General features: G+C 48.1%; 1 protein-coding gene across 11 annotated transcripts in view; it reads left to right on the plus strand.

Annotated features, from left to right (window-relative positions):
* Nucleotides 1-13,583, plus strand: part of Cacna1c (calcium voltage-gated channel subunit alpha1 C) — a 660,622-nt gene that overhangs the window by 490,429 nt on the left and 156,610 nt on the right. For 10 of the 11 annotated variants that reach the window (XM_075982990.1, XM_075982987.1, XM_075982992.1 and 7 more), the window contains exons 7-8: nucleotides 2,466-2,662; nucleotides 11,756-11,859. In XM_075982990.1, the coding sequence (XP_075839105.1) occupies nucleotides 2,466-2,662; nucleotides 11,756-11,859 (301 nt within the window). Of the gene's footprint in view, nucleotides 1-2,465; nucleotides 2,663-11,755; nucleotides 11,860-12,152; nucleotides 12,257-13,583 lie in introns of all 11 variants that reach the window. The other variant, XM_075982994.1, reaches the window with a different exon arrangement.

The raw sequence follows: 13,583 nt of genomic DNA on the forward strand, positions 1-13,583 counted from the left end.
CCCAATCTCTCCAGCAACTGTAAGGCGCCCTCCTGGTTGCTCAGCAGATATGTTGCCATATGCCAATACCTTTTGTTTCTGGTGTCCCATCTGTCCAGAGGATCTGGAGCCAGGGCACTCGGTAGCTCTGCTCGGTACGATAATTACCCCTGAGACTGGCACGGAATTTGTTGGCTAAACCTTGCAATGAAATCACTACCATTCTATTTTGTCCTTCAAGTTGAGACATAAAAAATGTAATTGCTGTTGTCTTGGTGGTTTTTCCTTGGGACACGGCCAAAAGCTCCCTCAGGATTCCATTCTCGCTGAAGTTGAGTCCGTTTCTAAAACCTCCTTTATTTTACCAAAGACTTAATTTGGTCTTTCCACACTGACGACTCTCTTCAATTCTGTTGTGAAATGTATAGCCCACATGGTTTTATTTCTCCTGTTTTTCTATCCAGGACCTCATGACAGACTCTGCAGCTCGTCCTATGGTTAAGCTTACCTCCCTCACCCCAGCGCGTATGTCACTAGGACCTGCTGATCTGTGTGTTCACATTTTTCAAGTGTTCCTTTTTATAGATACCTATTTTTACTGGATCATCACTGCTTCTTAATTGTTCTGTGATTTTTTTTATTATTCAGGGAAGACTTAAAATAGCACAGTAGCCCTTGCGCCTGTGGATGATCGTCCCAAGGCCCATTCCGTTCCTCCCTCTAGCTGTGAGATCTCTGCCCCTCGGTGCCATTTTCTTCTAACATATATTTGTAAATTCAGCAGATCTGTTTTCCTCCCCGTGAACACTCAGAGCTGGCTTGGGCAGTACCCTGCCCCCGTCCTTTCCCTGTTTCTCCTGTTTTAGGAACTGAAAATCCAGGGTAGACCATCAGCCTAGGAGCCACATTATGAATAGGCAGCCGGCATCTTTATGCAACAAATAAACACAAGCAAAATGGAAGTTTCCCTTTCTCTTTCCACTGCCTCTTTGTCCCCGCTGACACTAGGAAGCTGGTTCCAGAATAAGAATGAAATTAATGATCTATTTGGTTCTTGGTTTCCCCATTTTTCAGCTCTCGTTTTTTAGGTGCTTGGCTTTGCTATTTTTAACGTATTATTTAGGTTTGAAAAATAACTTTCATGTTTCTGCTTCCAACAGCCCTAAATCCACATCTCTCAAGATTTGACAATCTTAAGGCCATAAAAAGTTGTAACTAGAGGTAATTCAGTTCAGTTTCCTTAATGTGTAGCCTCTGAAAGCCAGACGATGGATAAGGAAACGGTTTGGACACTTGATACCCTCAGACAGCTCAGAGATCAGTAATGTAGACCTCTCCCCCTTGGTCCCGGACTATAGCATGAGGCAGAGAATAAGGCAGGAAGCAGCTTTATTCTGAATGGCCCAAGCCTGGGAGTGTGCCAGATGCCCATCATCTGGAGAACGCATGCGGTGAAACACGCTGCTCAACGATACAGAGGAACGGGCAAGACTGGAATGCAGTGGCGTGGTTCAGCTCAGAAGCCCTGTGCTGCAGAGGGATGCGGGGTACAAACAGCCTCTTCAGGTGTTGTTTTATGTATAGGAAAGCGAGCTGTGAAGATGGAAAACCAATCGGCTTGTTTGGAGTTGGTAGAAACAAGAATGGACTACAAACAAGGCCATGGAGTGATAGGTGCCACTGCTGTCCCCAGGAAGATACTGGCACACCATTTGAACCTCAGCACCCACCTCCATTCTCCTAAGAATCCTCTCACAGTTAAGGGTTAACATTTCTCTGCCCCCCTTTTACATGAGAGTAAACAGTTTCAATTAGAAGCCACAGACACCAACAGCCATCCAGCCCGTCATCTTCCATAAAGAGCCTGTGTCCCATGGGCAAAATAATCACACTGTGATGGTTTGGATCCTTATAAAAGAAGCGACGATTCTGGGTATCTTATTATCCCTAAATGAAGAACCACAGGCAAATTCTGTCTCTGGAGTTGCATTTTCACCATTGTCAGAGGCAATTGTTTGTTCAAGCTCAGGTCTTCTCTTTGTTATTGCCTTTACTTTCTGTCACTGCAAGATGAAACCCTCGGTTTCACAAGCTCCTTCCTAACCTTGTCTTCTGTTTTCCAGAACAGCTCAGCCTTAAAATGGAGGCATCATTTTCACTTTCTGATTGGACACTTGGACATGATACCATGCTATGACAGAACAGACAATACATGTAGTGTCTATGCAGTCAATTGTGGTTAAAATGCAGTGTTCACAACACTTGGGGGAAAGTACTTACCTATGTCATTGTGCCCCTGAAATGAACGTCTGGGCTCATGTGTTTTTAATCCCCACGTGAGGGCACCGAGCGAAATGTGTGCGATCGCTGCTATGGTTACCCATAAGCCTTATCCTGTTATCTTTCTAACTTCTGTTCTCCATTCTCTGCCCATCATTGCCCCTCCTTCCCTTCTCCTTCCATCTCATATTTCCTTGGCGGTGGAGATGTTCCAGCGGAAGAGGACCCTTCCCCTTGTGCTTTGGAGACAGGCCATGGGCGGCAGTGTCAGAACGGGACGGTGTGCAGGCCCGGGTGGGACGGGCCCAAGCATGGCATCACCAACTTCGACAACTTCGCCTTCGCCATGCTGACGGTGTTCCAGTGCATCACCATGGAGGGCTGGACTGATGTGCTGTACTGGGTACGTAGATGGGGCCCCTAGAGGGTGGATATGTGGAAGAAGGCCTGTCTGGACATCTCATCTTCCTACCCTCAGCTTACAGGTGCATGCCTGACCCCACACACGCACCCACAAGCTGAGGGGTGATTGATGAATGTCTTTGATTTGTTCCAGTGCTTTCCTGAGAAACAAAGCATAGCATGTCCACTTTTGTAAGGGTTGCCCCACTACCAGCCTTAGCGAGGGTCATTTCTAGCTGCCGGACATGGTCTGGGCCGCTAGTGCGCGGCTGATGCTATGCCGATGAACTGGGCTACACCTGGCTAAGGACTCTATCCAGCTCCTCTTCCTGCTCTGTAATCCCTTCTGCTTTTAACCTCCACTTGTCTCTTACCTAATAGGGAGCTGCAGGCGGACTTCTCAGAGAAAAGTCAGGTCTGATCTAAAAGGAAACACCATAAAGAAAACTGACATTTTATTGATTTGTATTGCCTTGTGGCGTGCTGCTTGTTTTGATTCTCATGTTAGTTTTAACATATTAAACCTCTCCATCAAAGTCCTTCTCGCTGTCAGCCAGAAACTGCTCAGTGTACAGTGCACATTTAGAAACACACGTTCTGAGTGCCAACCCATCCTGAGTATATCTCCTTTATCTTTAAAAATGCCCCTCATAAGGCCTAGCTAGCCATGCCTGCTTTGCCCCCCCCCCCTTTGAGTCCTTGGAGAGCCCGTAAATACACATGCCATATTTGAGCTGTCTTCATTCTGGCAGAATGGAGTCCATTATTTGTTTAGAAAAAAATACAGAAAATATCTTTGTGGTGCTTTCCACTTCAGCATGAGAGATGATTTGCCAGAATCCAGTGTTGCTTTTCGGAATTTGGGTGAATACAGTGTGTTGCCAGTCTTGAAAATAACACCCTTCTCAAGTTTCTCAGATAGTCAAATCCATGTAGCCCTGGTGAAAACATCTAAGCGGCTGCATCCTCCTGTCTGCAAACTAGAGCAAGGAGAGGGTGGGGGAAGCAAAAGAATATCCCGTGTTCGCTAGCCAGAAAGACAAGCAAGGCCAAGAGAAGTGCTGACTTCTCCCAGAATCCGAGGCAGTCTTGTAGCTGCGCGGAAATGTAGCTTCCCACTGCTTCCACGTGCACCGTCTCCTGTAAACCCCAAGCCCTGCTCTTCCCAGCCTCCACATCACTGTTAGCATGCCAGAGCCCAGAGTTGCTGTGAAGTGTATACCTCTCTTGAAGTGACTACTTACAGCTTGCCTGCACCGTGTTCCCACCAAACGAGTGTCCTTGTGAGCCAGGGTGCTCTAGGCACTGAGGATTTGGTAATGAAAAAGATCCAATTCATCCAAAGAAGCTCAGTCTATAGAATATTGAGAATATTGAGTACCGCAGAAACCTGTGCTGGGGCGGGGCTGTTCTGACATGCTGTCGGCAGACAACACTGGTTGTCATCTGCATCTACCTCAAACTAAAATGAAACACTGGGAGACATTTTCAGCCTTGGCCTCAATAAGAACCTGGTTTGTTTTTTTTTATAACTTGAAAGACAATGAAATGGAGGTTGGGTTCTCTATAGTTAGGCAAATTCTTCCACTTCGTAGAGCAGGTCAGATTCCCAAGTGGCCCTAACTCTCCCCTCTGTTTTTCACAAAGGACCTTTTATTTCCTGTCTGGATGAGCCATGGACAGAAAGGTCTCTTTGCAGATTTCCACCTGTGGGCCACAGACCCTATAACTGTATGGTCCTGGGCTCCAGCATCTTATCATGGGAGTCTCAGCCTGTGCCATCAGCCGCTGTCAGAAAGCCGGCTGGTGCATCAGATTGGGGACAGGTGCAGGCAGGGGGCATAAATATAGTTTACTTTGCTGATGGCCCTGGTGTGCTTTTCTGCTAGTCACTGATACCCTACCAGCCAGATGCGACCCTAAGATGCTGTCGTAGTGATAGCCAGAGTGGGGCCTGAAGACGCACACAGCAGTAAGTACCAATTTCCAGCAGCTGTGTTGTCTTTTCTCCCCCCCCGGGGGTGTGATGGAGCTCAGGCCGAGGGCAGGAAACCTGTCAGAGGTGAGAGAGCACCAGGGTCTGGGGATGACTCTCATTCTGACATTCCCGGCACCTTTCCAAAACAATCAGGTTATGACTATGTCCACGTGTGCACATGAGAGTTGCGTGTGCCCGTGAGCACGCACACATATGTTGAGACTGTGTTCCCTGGTGGGTATTCATGATAGAGGCTCCTCCTCGCTCAGCGCTCCTGCTCTCAGACAATTCCTCTAATGACTTTGACCTTTCTATGGCCGTTTCGTTTTCTATTCTCTTTCTCTCTCCTCCCTTCTTCCCCTTAGGCAGTTCTCCTCCTCAGCTCTAGGTTTGTATCACTAACCCGGAGACTCAAATCTCAGCATCAAATGTAGTGCTTCCTAAATATAAAAGTCCTCAGAGCTGCCCCCACTAGTCCCCATTAGTGTCCCAAGAGGAAGTTGTCCATACTGTGATGATGCACCTTTGAGTTTGAAGCCCTTAGAAATAGGACCAGCTGAATCTCCATAGTGCTCCTAGGAGACTGCTGGGTTAGAACCAAACCAGAGATAGTTCCCAGGGAATGTGGGGTGTGAGTCTTCTGCTCAGGACACATTTCCCTTCAAGCGTAAAGGACAAGTCCAGAGAGCCCTGAAAGGGTCAGTGAAGACCCCCTTGTGTAGCAATGAATGGAACCCCCAGAGCTGGATTCATTTTAAACACCCAGTCAGCTCAAGAGACATTTCTAGAGGGAAAGAAAGTAGATCAAAACTCAAGATCCCATATAGTTTTCTTAGGAAATAGCTTTTTAAACCAAAGTTTCTCCATCTACTCCCAGGATGCCCAAGTTTTTTTTATTTTTTTTAAAGAACCAAAAGAAGGAAGAGTCTAGAGTCAAGCACCATTTCCATTGGTCCTCTTGTCTTTTTTCAAATGTGAGTTTGTTTTTTTTTTTTAACCTTTGAACCAAATAGTTGCTCAACTGAGAGAATCTGCTACCCAACCAGTATGCTGGGGATTATAAACACAGTATCCAAGAGAGTTAGCATCTCCCAAAGCCCCTGTCGACTTGCTCACTTAGTCATCCATCCATCCATCCATCCATCCATCCATCCATCCATCCATCCATTTCACTCAGTTCACCAGTGTTAGACGAATTCTTACAGATCAATAATTCAATTTAACACATATTTATTAAGCATTCCTTATGTTCCCAGAAGCAGGGACAGAGAAGAGTAAGACCTGCCTTCCAGGAGTTCAGAATATAAGGCATGCAGGATTCAGAAGGAAGACTCCCTGATAGAATGGCAAGGCTGTGAAGGAGGTAGACCACTCTGAGGGTCCTGAGGCTGGACAAGGAACCAGAGAGCGGATGCCCATACTTTGGGAAAACATCATTGGTAGCTTTGTAGCTTTGGATACTGGACTAAAGTGTGCTTTAGTGTCTTAGCAAGCCCAGGAAACCACTGTGGCACCCAGAGTATCCTTGCTCATAGTGTCTGGTGGCTGTGGGATGTAGATTTAGGCATCATCGAGGACCATACACTGCTGGCAGCCCTTCCATCTGTAAGGCAGTGGTTCCCAACATGATGCTCAGACTAGGATATCACTCTTCTCTGCTCATACACTCCCCACAAGATCAGGACACCAGTCCATTGCTTTCAGAAATTGTTTGAACACATGCAGATGGTTTGCTGTCTAACCTGGTGTTGGGATCTGTTGTTGTTTTTTTTTCCTACCTGGATGAGGCTCTTAACTGTTTCGGCTGCCTGGGGAGTTTTCCTCAAAGAATAAGTCAGTGCCAGGGCTGGGGCAGTATTCAGCTTGCTCCTTACTCTGTGACCTGTCCAATGGACACTCATGTTCCAGGCAGCATAGGTCATCAAGTGCAGCCACGCACTGAGCTATTGTCTTGAAGACATGCACGGACACCAGAAACACGGAGTGGAAAGCACTGTGGCTTTTATGACTGGCACGTCCTCTTGGACGGAAAATGACCTCTCTTGGTACTTGTGGAAACCATCTAGTGTTTAGATCCAGAGGGCTTGTCCAGAGGAGGAGGAGGTACACATGATGTGGAAATTAACTTGGATCAGAGAGGCCTTGGGAAGTTCACGGTGGAGGTATTGTCTACCCTTACCCCCCCCCATCCCCAAGGAAGAGATAGTGGATAGTTTAAAGGTAGAAGGCAGAGGTCCTGTCACCCAGTTAGATGCTAGGGTCAGAAAAGTCTTTGGTATTTTCCTTGTAGTATTCCCTTTGTTGGGTCTGGCTCGAATAAGAAAGCTCTGTCTCAGGTCTGGGGGGTCCTGAAAACTGCCTGACTTTGGGCTCGAAGAGCTAGGCTATCTCACCTCCTTTAGGAAAGCTACAGAGCCCCCGCTGTAACAGCCCCAAGACCTGCGCTGTGTGCCTCTCCGGATAACGGTGACAGCAAGCTGGGTCCCTTTTTGGTGTGAGTACATCTGCTCCCAGATTGGAGACAATGACCGTGCCATTCCAGTGTCACCCCACTTAAGAGACGGCCACTAGTGTGTGCTCTCCAGCCAGTCAGCCTGACAGTATGTGACCTGGGATAGAGAGGGCAGCTGGGGGGTGCTTTCCACTGCAGTTCCTGATGAAGCTAAGCTACCTTGTCATGTGTGACCCTAAGGCTAATCAAGAACCCAAGGGAACTTCTAAGGCGAAAAGGGCCTGGAGGGCTGTTTTGGGGGAAAAATCCAGAAGTCGGGCTAGTGGCCTCCTCCAGCTTCCTTAGAGCAGGTTGGCAACACTGAACCTGGGTATGGGCTCCAGTGGGGGTGGCACACTGCAGGACGGTGCCCGAGCGCTGTGTCTGCTTGCCTGTTTTCGGGTGAGGATCTCTCATTCTCAGTAGCTTTTTCTGCTCGCCCACCTCTCACTAAACATGGCAGAAGCACTTAGAGGCAAAGGGACAGCCACTTCTGACCTGTATAAATGCAAAGTAATGGGAGGGAAAAAACACACAAAAAATGCTCATTGCCCCAGACCCAGGTTACCCTAGAACCCCTCTCTTGGCAGGTGCCTAACACCCCAGCTGAGGTTGCTCTCCACACAGTTCCTTTACTGCAGCCTCAAGTCCAGTGCACCCTCTTCTTGCACATCCCATAGCAAGCACTTGGTGAATGCAGACACCGGACTCCTGCGCAGGTCCCATGTTACAGGGGCGTGTGCAGGCCCTGGCTGGGTACATGGCTCCCTTGCTTGCCCTTCTCTCCCTGGTACTGTTTCGTCTCTCCTGCTTGTGTTGACTGCTTTGCTTTCCTCTTCCCAGCATGAAGACATACTTCTAGTGCCCCGTTCTGGTTTCCTTTGCACTCCTAGCTCAGCAGATTATGACTGGTCAAGGAAGGGCCCTGGGAACAGCATCCATCTAAAGATGACTGCCCCGCCTCTGCTAGCCACCACTGCCCCTTACCTGGATACTTCACTCTGACAATGACCAAGTCCTGGGGCGGGGGAGGGGATACCTATTGTTATCACAGGGTCATTTGGACCCCGGACTTCCTTCCTGCTACACCTCTCCCTCCGCTGTCAGTGATGCCACCATGCAAAGTCCACGCAGCCCTGCCTGACCTGGCCCCATCCAGCTGTCTTCCCTACTTCCTGCCTTCCACTTCTTATTTCCCCTACAATTGTATCTCCCACCCTTTGCTTATCATTGCTTTTTATGCCTATGCTCCCTGCAGTTAAAGACTTCGTATTTACAGTATAAAACCTAGCAGGTCTTATGTTCATGAATCCCGCTCAAACATTCCCTGAGTACCTATCAAACACAAAGCCCTACTCCTGACACTTGGGATTCTCCAGTGACTTAAACCAAGGCCACCTGTGCTCATGAAACCTACACTCTAGCTAGACAACGAATACCCAGTGTGACACGTAAGGAGCCCACACAGCCGTAAAGTGATAAATGCTGTGGAAAAACTAGAGCAAGGCGTGTGGGAACAGGGATGCTCAACAGATTGTTAAATTGAATTTCACTGCGACGTGGACGTGTGTGGGAACTCTTCCTCACTGACTCAGCTCAAGCCAGTGGGCCACAGGCACTTTTTTTTTTTTTACACAATATCTCTCGCCATAAAACAGCAAGCTGTTTGGAGCAGGCAGGTCTGAGTTCCTCTCCATCTTTAGTCCTATCACACCGAGAACAGTGCATCTATAACTCAATTCAGGCACCATGGTAGAAATCAAATTGAGGCAGCAGTTATCAGATTTTCCTATTCTTTAGGAAGATCACTTGGGATAACCATGACTGCAGTCATAATGCAGATATACTAACTGTACTGAGCTCCTAGGCCACGCGACAAGACCCATAAATCTACTGTCGTTGAGCCCAGTGTATTGGAGATACACAATTATGTAGTGTCGTAGGGCCCAGGTAGTGGAGATACACAATTATGTAGTGTCGTAGGACCCCGTGTAGTGGAGATACACAATTATGTAGTGTCGTAGGGCCCCGTGTAGTGGAGATACACAATTATGTAGTGTCGTAGGACCCCGTGTAGAGGAGATACACAATTATGTAGTGTCGTAGGACCCCGTGTAGTGGAGATACACAATTATGTAGTGTCGTAGGACCCCGTGTAGTGGAGATACACAATTATGTAGTGTCGTAGGACCCCGTGTAGAGGAGATACACAATTATGTAGTGTCGTAGGACCCCGTGTAGTGGAGATACACAATTATGTAGTGTCGTAGGACCCCGTGTAGAGGAGATACACAATTATGTAGTGTCGTAGGGCCCAGGGTAGTGGAGATACACAATTATGTAGTGTCGTAGGACCCCGTGTAGAGGAGATACACAATTATGTAGTGTCGTAGGACCCCGTGTAGAGGAGATACACAATTATGTAGTGTCGTAGGACCCCGTGTAGTGGAGATACACAATTATGTAGTGTCGTAGGACCCCGTGTAGTGGAGATACACAATTATGTAGTGTCGTAGGGCCCAGTGTAGAGGAGATACACAATTATGTAGTGTCGTAGGACCCCGTGTAGAGGAGATACACAATTATGTAGTGTCGTAGGACCCCGTGTAGTGGAGATACACAATTATGTAGTGTCGTAGGACCCCGTGTAGAGGAGATACACAATTATGTAGTGTCGTAGGACCCCGTGTAGAGGAGATACACAATTATGTAGTGTCGTAGGACCCCGTGTAGAGGAGATACACAATTATGTAGTGTCGTAGGACCCCGTGTAGAGGAGATACACAATTATGTAGTGTCGTAGGACCCCGTGTAGTGGAGATACACAATTATGTAGTGTCGTAGGGCCCAGGGTAGTGGAGATACACAATTATGTAGTGTCGTAGGACCCCGTGTAGTGGAGATACACAATTATGTAGTGTCGTAAGGCCCCGTGTAGAGGAGATACACAATTATGTAGTGTCGTAGGACCCCTTGTAGAGGAGATACACAATTATGTAGTGTCGTAGGGCCCAGGGTAGTGGAGATACACAATTATGTAGTGTCGTAGGGCCCAGTGTAGAGGAGATACACAATTATGTAGTGTCGTAGGACCCAGTGTAGTGGAGATACACAATTATGTAGTGTCGTAGGGCCCAGTGTAGAGGAGATACACAATTATGTAGTGTCGTAGGACCCCGTGTAGTGGAGATACACAATTATGTAGTGTCGTAGGACCCAGTGTAGAGGAGATACACAATTATGTAGTGTCGTAGGGCCCAGTGTAGAGGAGATACACAATTATGTAGTGTCGTAGGACCCAGTGTAGAGGAGATACACAGTATGTCCTTCCATATGCAATCGGTAGCATGAAAACAATGGTATGGGTGAGGGGCCCACAAGCTCCGTCGTGTAGCCCACATCCAGTTAACCTGTAGTGCTTGGAAGAGCGGGCTGCCACCTCCAGAGCTCCAGGGAGATGGAGTGTGAGCACTTCTGAATGAGCACCTAATGGTGCTGGTACTGAAGGCCACCCTTCGAAAGCTGCTGATGGTAGTCAGTCGGGAATCTGGTACCTTAGAGTCTAGAGTTTATAAGCTGGGTTCACAAAAGACAACCTTGGGGCTCATTTTCAGTAAACCGGAAGTAACGCGTGTTTAATGCTTGGAAAACATCGGAAGAAATAGATTTGAGGATCTGAAGCAGACTATATGTCCTTTTTGATAGACACACTGTGACTTGTATTCGCGCTCCCTTCTGCCAGAAGTTTAGGGGGCATCTGACAACCACCTCTAGGAGCTGGAGGGAGAGGGTGGAAGTCAGTGGACAGGGAGGTCTGAAGAGGTTTCTCACAGCAACCCCCCCCCCCCCATAGCCCAAAGGAGCCGGTTCTGTCTCCCATTGCCTCTGATTCCTGGCGGCATTTGTGACTTGCCATGAAATGACTCCATCAGCCCATCAGTTGCAGCCTAGGTACCTCTTCCAACTAGGCTGTGGTGTCAGGGGCAAGGCCCCTTCTCCAACACATAAGCCAGGGAGGGTACTGTTTGTGAAGCACCAAGGTCGCGCCCTCTGGGCTCCAGGAAAGACGATCACTTTCTTGTGTGATGTAAGCTTCAGTCTCCAGCCTGGTCAGTAAAGCTGGCCCTTTTCACAGCCATCTTTAGGGTACATCTTAAGATTTAATGGCCACAGAAGCCCAAATAAGCAAAGCCCATTCTAAAATGAAAAACAAATGTTTTGTGAGGTGACCCACCTTCAGGAAGAAAAAGCACTGGGGAACAATTTCTTTTCCAGAAGATAAACAGTAGGAAAAGTCAAGCAAGATCCCTCTACCTCTGGGACCTTGCACAGGTCCTTACAGCTCAGGCAAGATCCCCGCCAGACCCCACACAGGTCCTTACAGCTCAGGCAAGATCCTCCCACCCCCAACCCCCTCCAAGACCCTGCAGGTCCTTATAGCTCAGGTCAAAGTTGTAGGGAAAGAATTTGAGTAGGGATGAAACCAAATATAATGGCAGATCCTGACCCTCTTACAGAAAGCCAGGGTCTTCCCTCTGCTTCCTGTGGGTCTGCTCACACTCCCTGCCTGTCTGTCTCGCCCTGTCCTTTGCTTGCTCTGTCCTAACTCTCCTTCATCTTTCCAGATGCAAGACGCTATGGGCTATGAGTTGCCCTGGGTGTATTTTGTCAGTCTGGTCATCTTTGGATCCTTTTTCGTTCTAAATCTGGTTCTCGGTGTTCTGAGCGGGTAAGCTGACCATTTCTGTGTCCTCTGTACAAGGCAGCCGAGCAAGGTCCCAGGTTCCACTGCGTTCAATGCAGAATCCTCAGAGACAGGACCCTAACAGGCCCAGGAAAACAAAATTCTCCATGCAAGCACAGATTCTGACCATTGGCTGCACAGGCAGTTTGGCCTCTGAGTTGCACATTGAGGATCCCGGGTCCCACGCTGCTCAGATCAGCGCTGGGGAGCCGGTGGCTGGCGCTTGGCCGTGCTCGGTTGCTGTGTGTGCCTGACTAACTATCATTCCATTCTTCCAGGTCAATGATGCCGTAGGAAGGGACTGGCCCTGGATCTATTTTGTTACACTAATCATCATAGGGTCATTTTTTGTACTTAACTTGGTTCTCGGTGTTCTTAGCGGGTAAGCAGGACCAAGGAAATGGTCTTGATTTTTCCATTCATTTTTATTCATTCTTTCTGCTATTCCTGGCACTCTTCTGTTTCTGGCTCTGATGAACCTGGGAGAAAGGGTCACTCAGGAGCCTTGAAGTGAAGGTCTCTGGCCTGACTGTGAAGAGGGTCAGATGCACAGGAGTTAACCCATTGGTATGGGTGGTGGGTCCTGGCGAAGAGACTCCCAGTCCCACCCCTATCCCAACATACACACCAACATCCCCAGCCCCAGTAGCTGCTCAGACAGTCAGCTGCTTCCCTTGTGTCCTGCTCACTCAAACGGAGGAGAAGCACAAACCCTTGAGAGGGGAGGACTTCACAGCAGGAATCTGTAAGAAGGTTCTCAAACACACACAACACTCACAGTGCCCTTGAAAATAAACACGGGCCTGATATCCTGAGCCAGTTATTATATGCAGGCAAACAATACAGACTTGAAATCACTTTTATTGAGTGAACAGGCCAGAGAAAGAAGTTTGGGTTTTGGCCCAGCATTGTCAAAAACAAGACCAGCCAAAACTCTGTGACTGTGTGTGTGTGTGTGTGTGTGTGTGTGTGTGTGTGTGTGTGTGTGTGATATTACATATATATGCAAACAAATACTAATTCTCATTTCAAGGCCAAGCAGCCCATCACTAATCTTTACCTTTCTGAATGCAAAGGAAATGGAACTGTGTAAAGCCACAGGTTGTTATGAGGTTATAAATGAGGCATAATTTTTCTTTAAATTATTAATTTAGCTAGATGGCCACACATAAACCTACCTGTTTTCAGCCCTTGCTAAGATGCAATTAGAAGTGAAAAAAAATGGCTCATGGCAGGGGTATCAAGTGACCCCAAGCATGGCCACCTTCTCATCATGGAGACCTGGGGTGTTTCCTCAGCCACCTATTTTTCACTAGCTGATGTCAGCCATGCCAAGACCTGACACCTAAATGCTCCTGGTGACCCTCTGGCCCTCTAATAGGGGACCTTCCTACTGATTTTGTAGTAGGGGGAGGCAGCGGGCGATCTATTTCTGCTCTGCTTGGACAGGCCAGCTGCTTTCATAGTCTTCTCGGGCACCTAGGGACTTCCTGTCTTTGCAGACTGGGCAGTGAGTGCTCTGTCTCCCGCCATGGCCAGGGCATGGGGTTCATTCTAGAATGGAGTGAGGAACCTATTCCTTCCTTACCCTCCCATGGCCCTGGATGGCATCTTGCCTTCTGCTGAGGTGAGACCACATAGGAGAGCAAGATGAGAGGGAGATGGAGTGGTATACGAGCTCCTAGTTAGCTGCCTGGAGGGGGCAGGGG

The sequence above is a fragment of the Microtus pennsylvanicus genome, chromosome 8 (genome assembly GCF_037038515.1).
Source record: "Microtus pennsylvanicus isolate mMicPen1 chromosome 8, mMicPen1.hap1, whole genome shotgun sequence".
NCBI lineage: Eukaryota > Metazoa > Chordata > Mammalia > Rodentia > Cricetidae > Microtus > Microtus pennsylvanicus.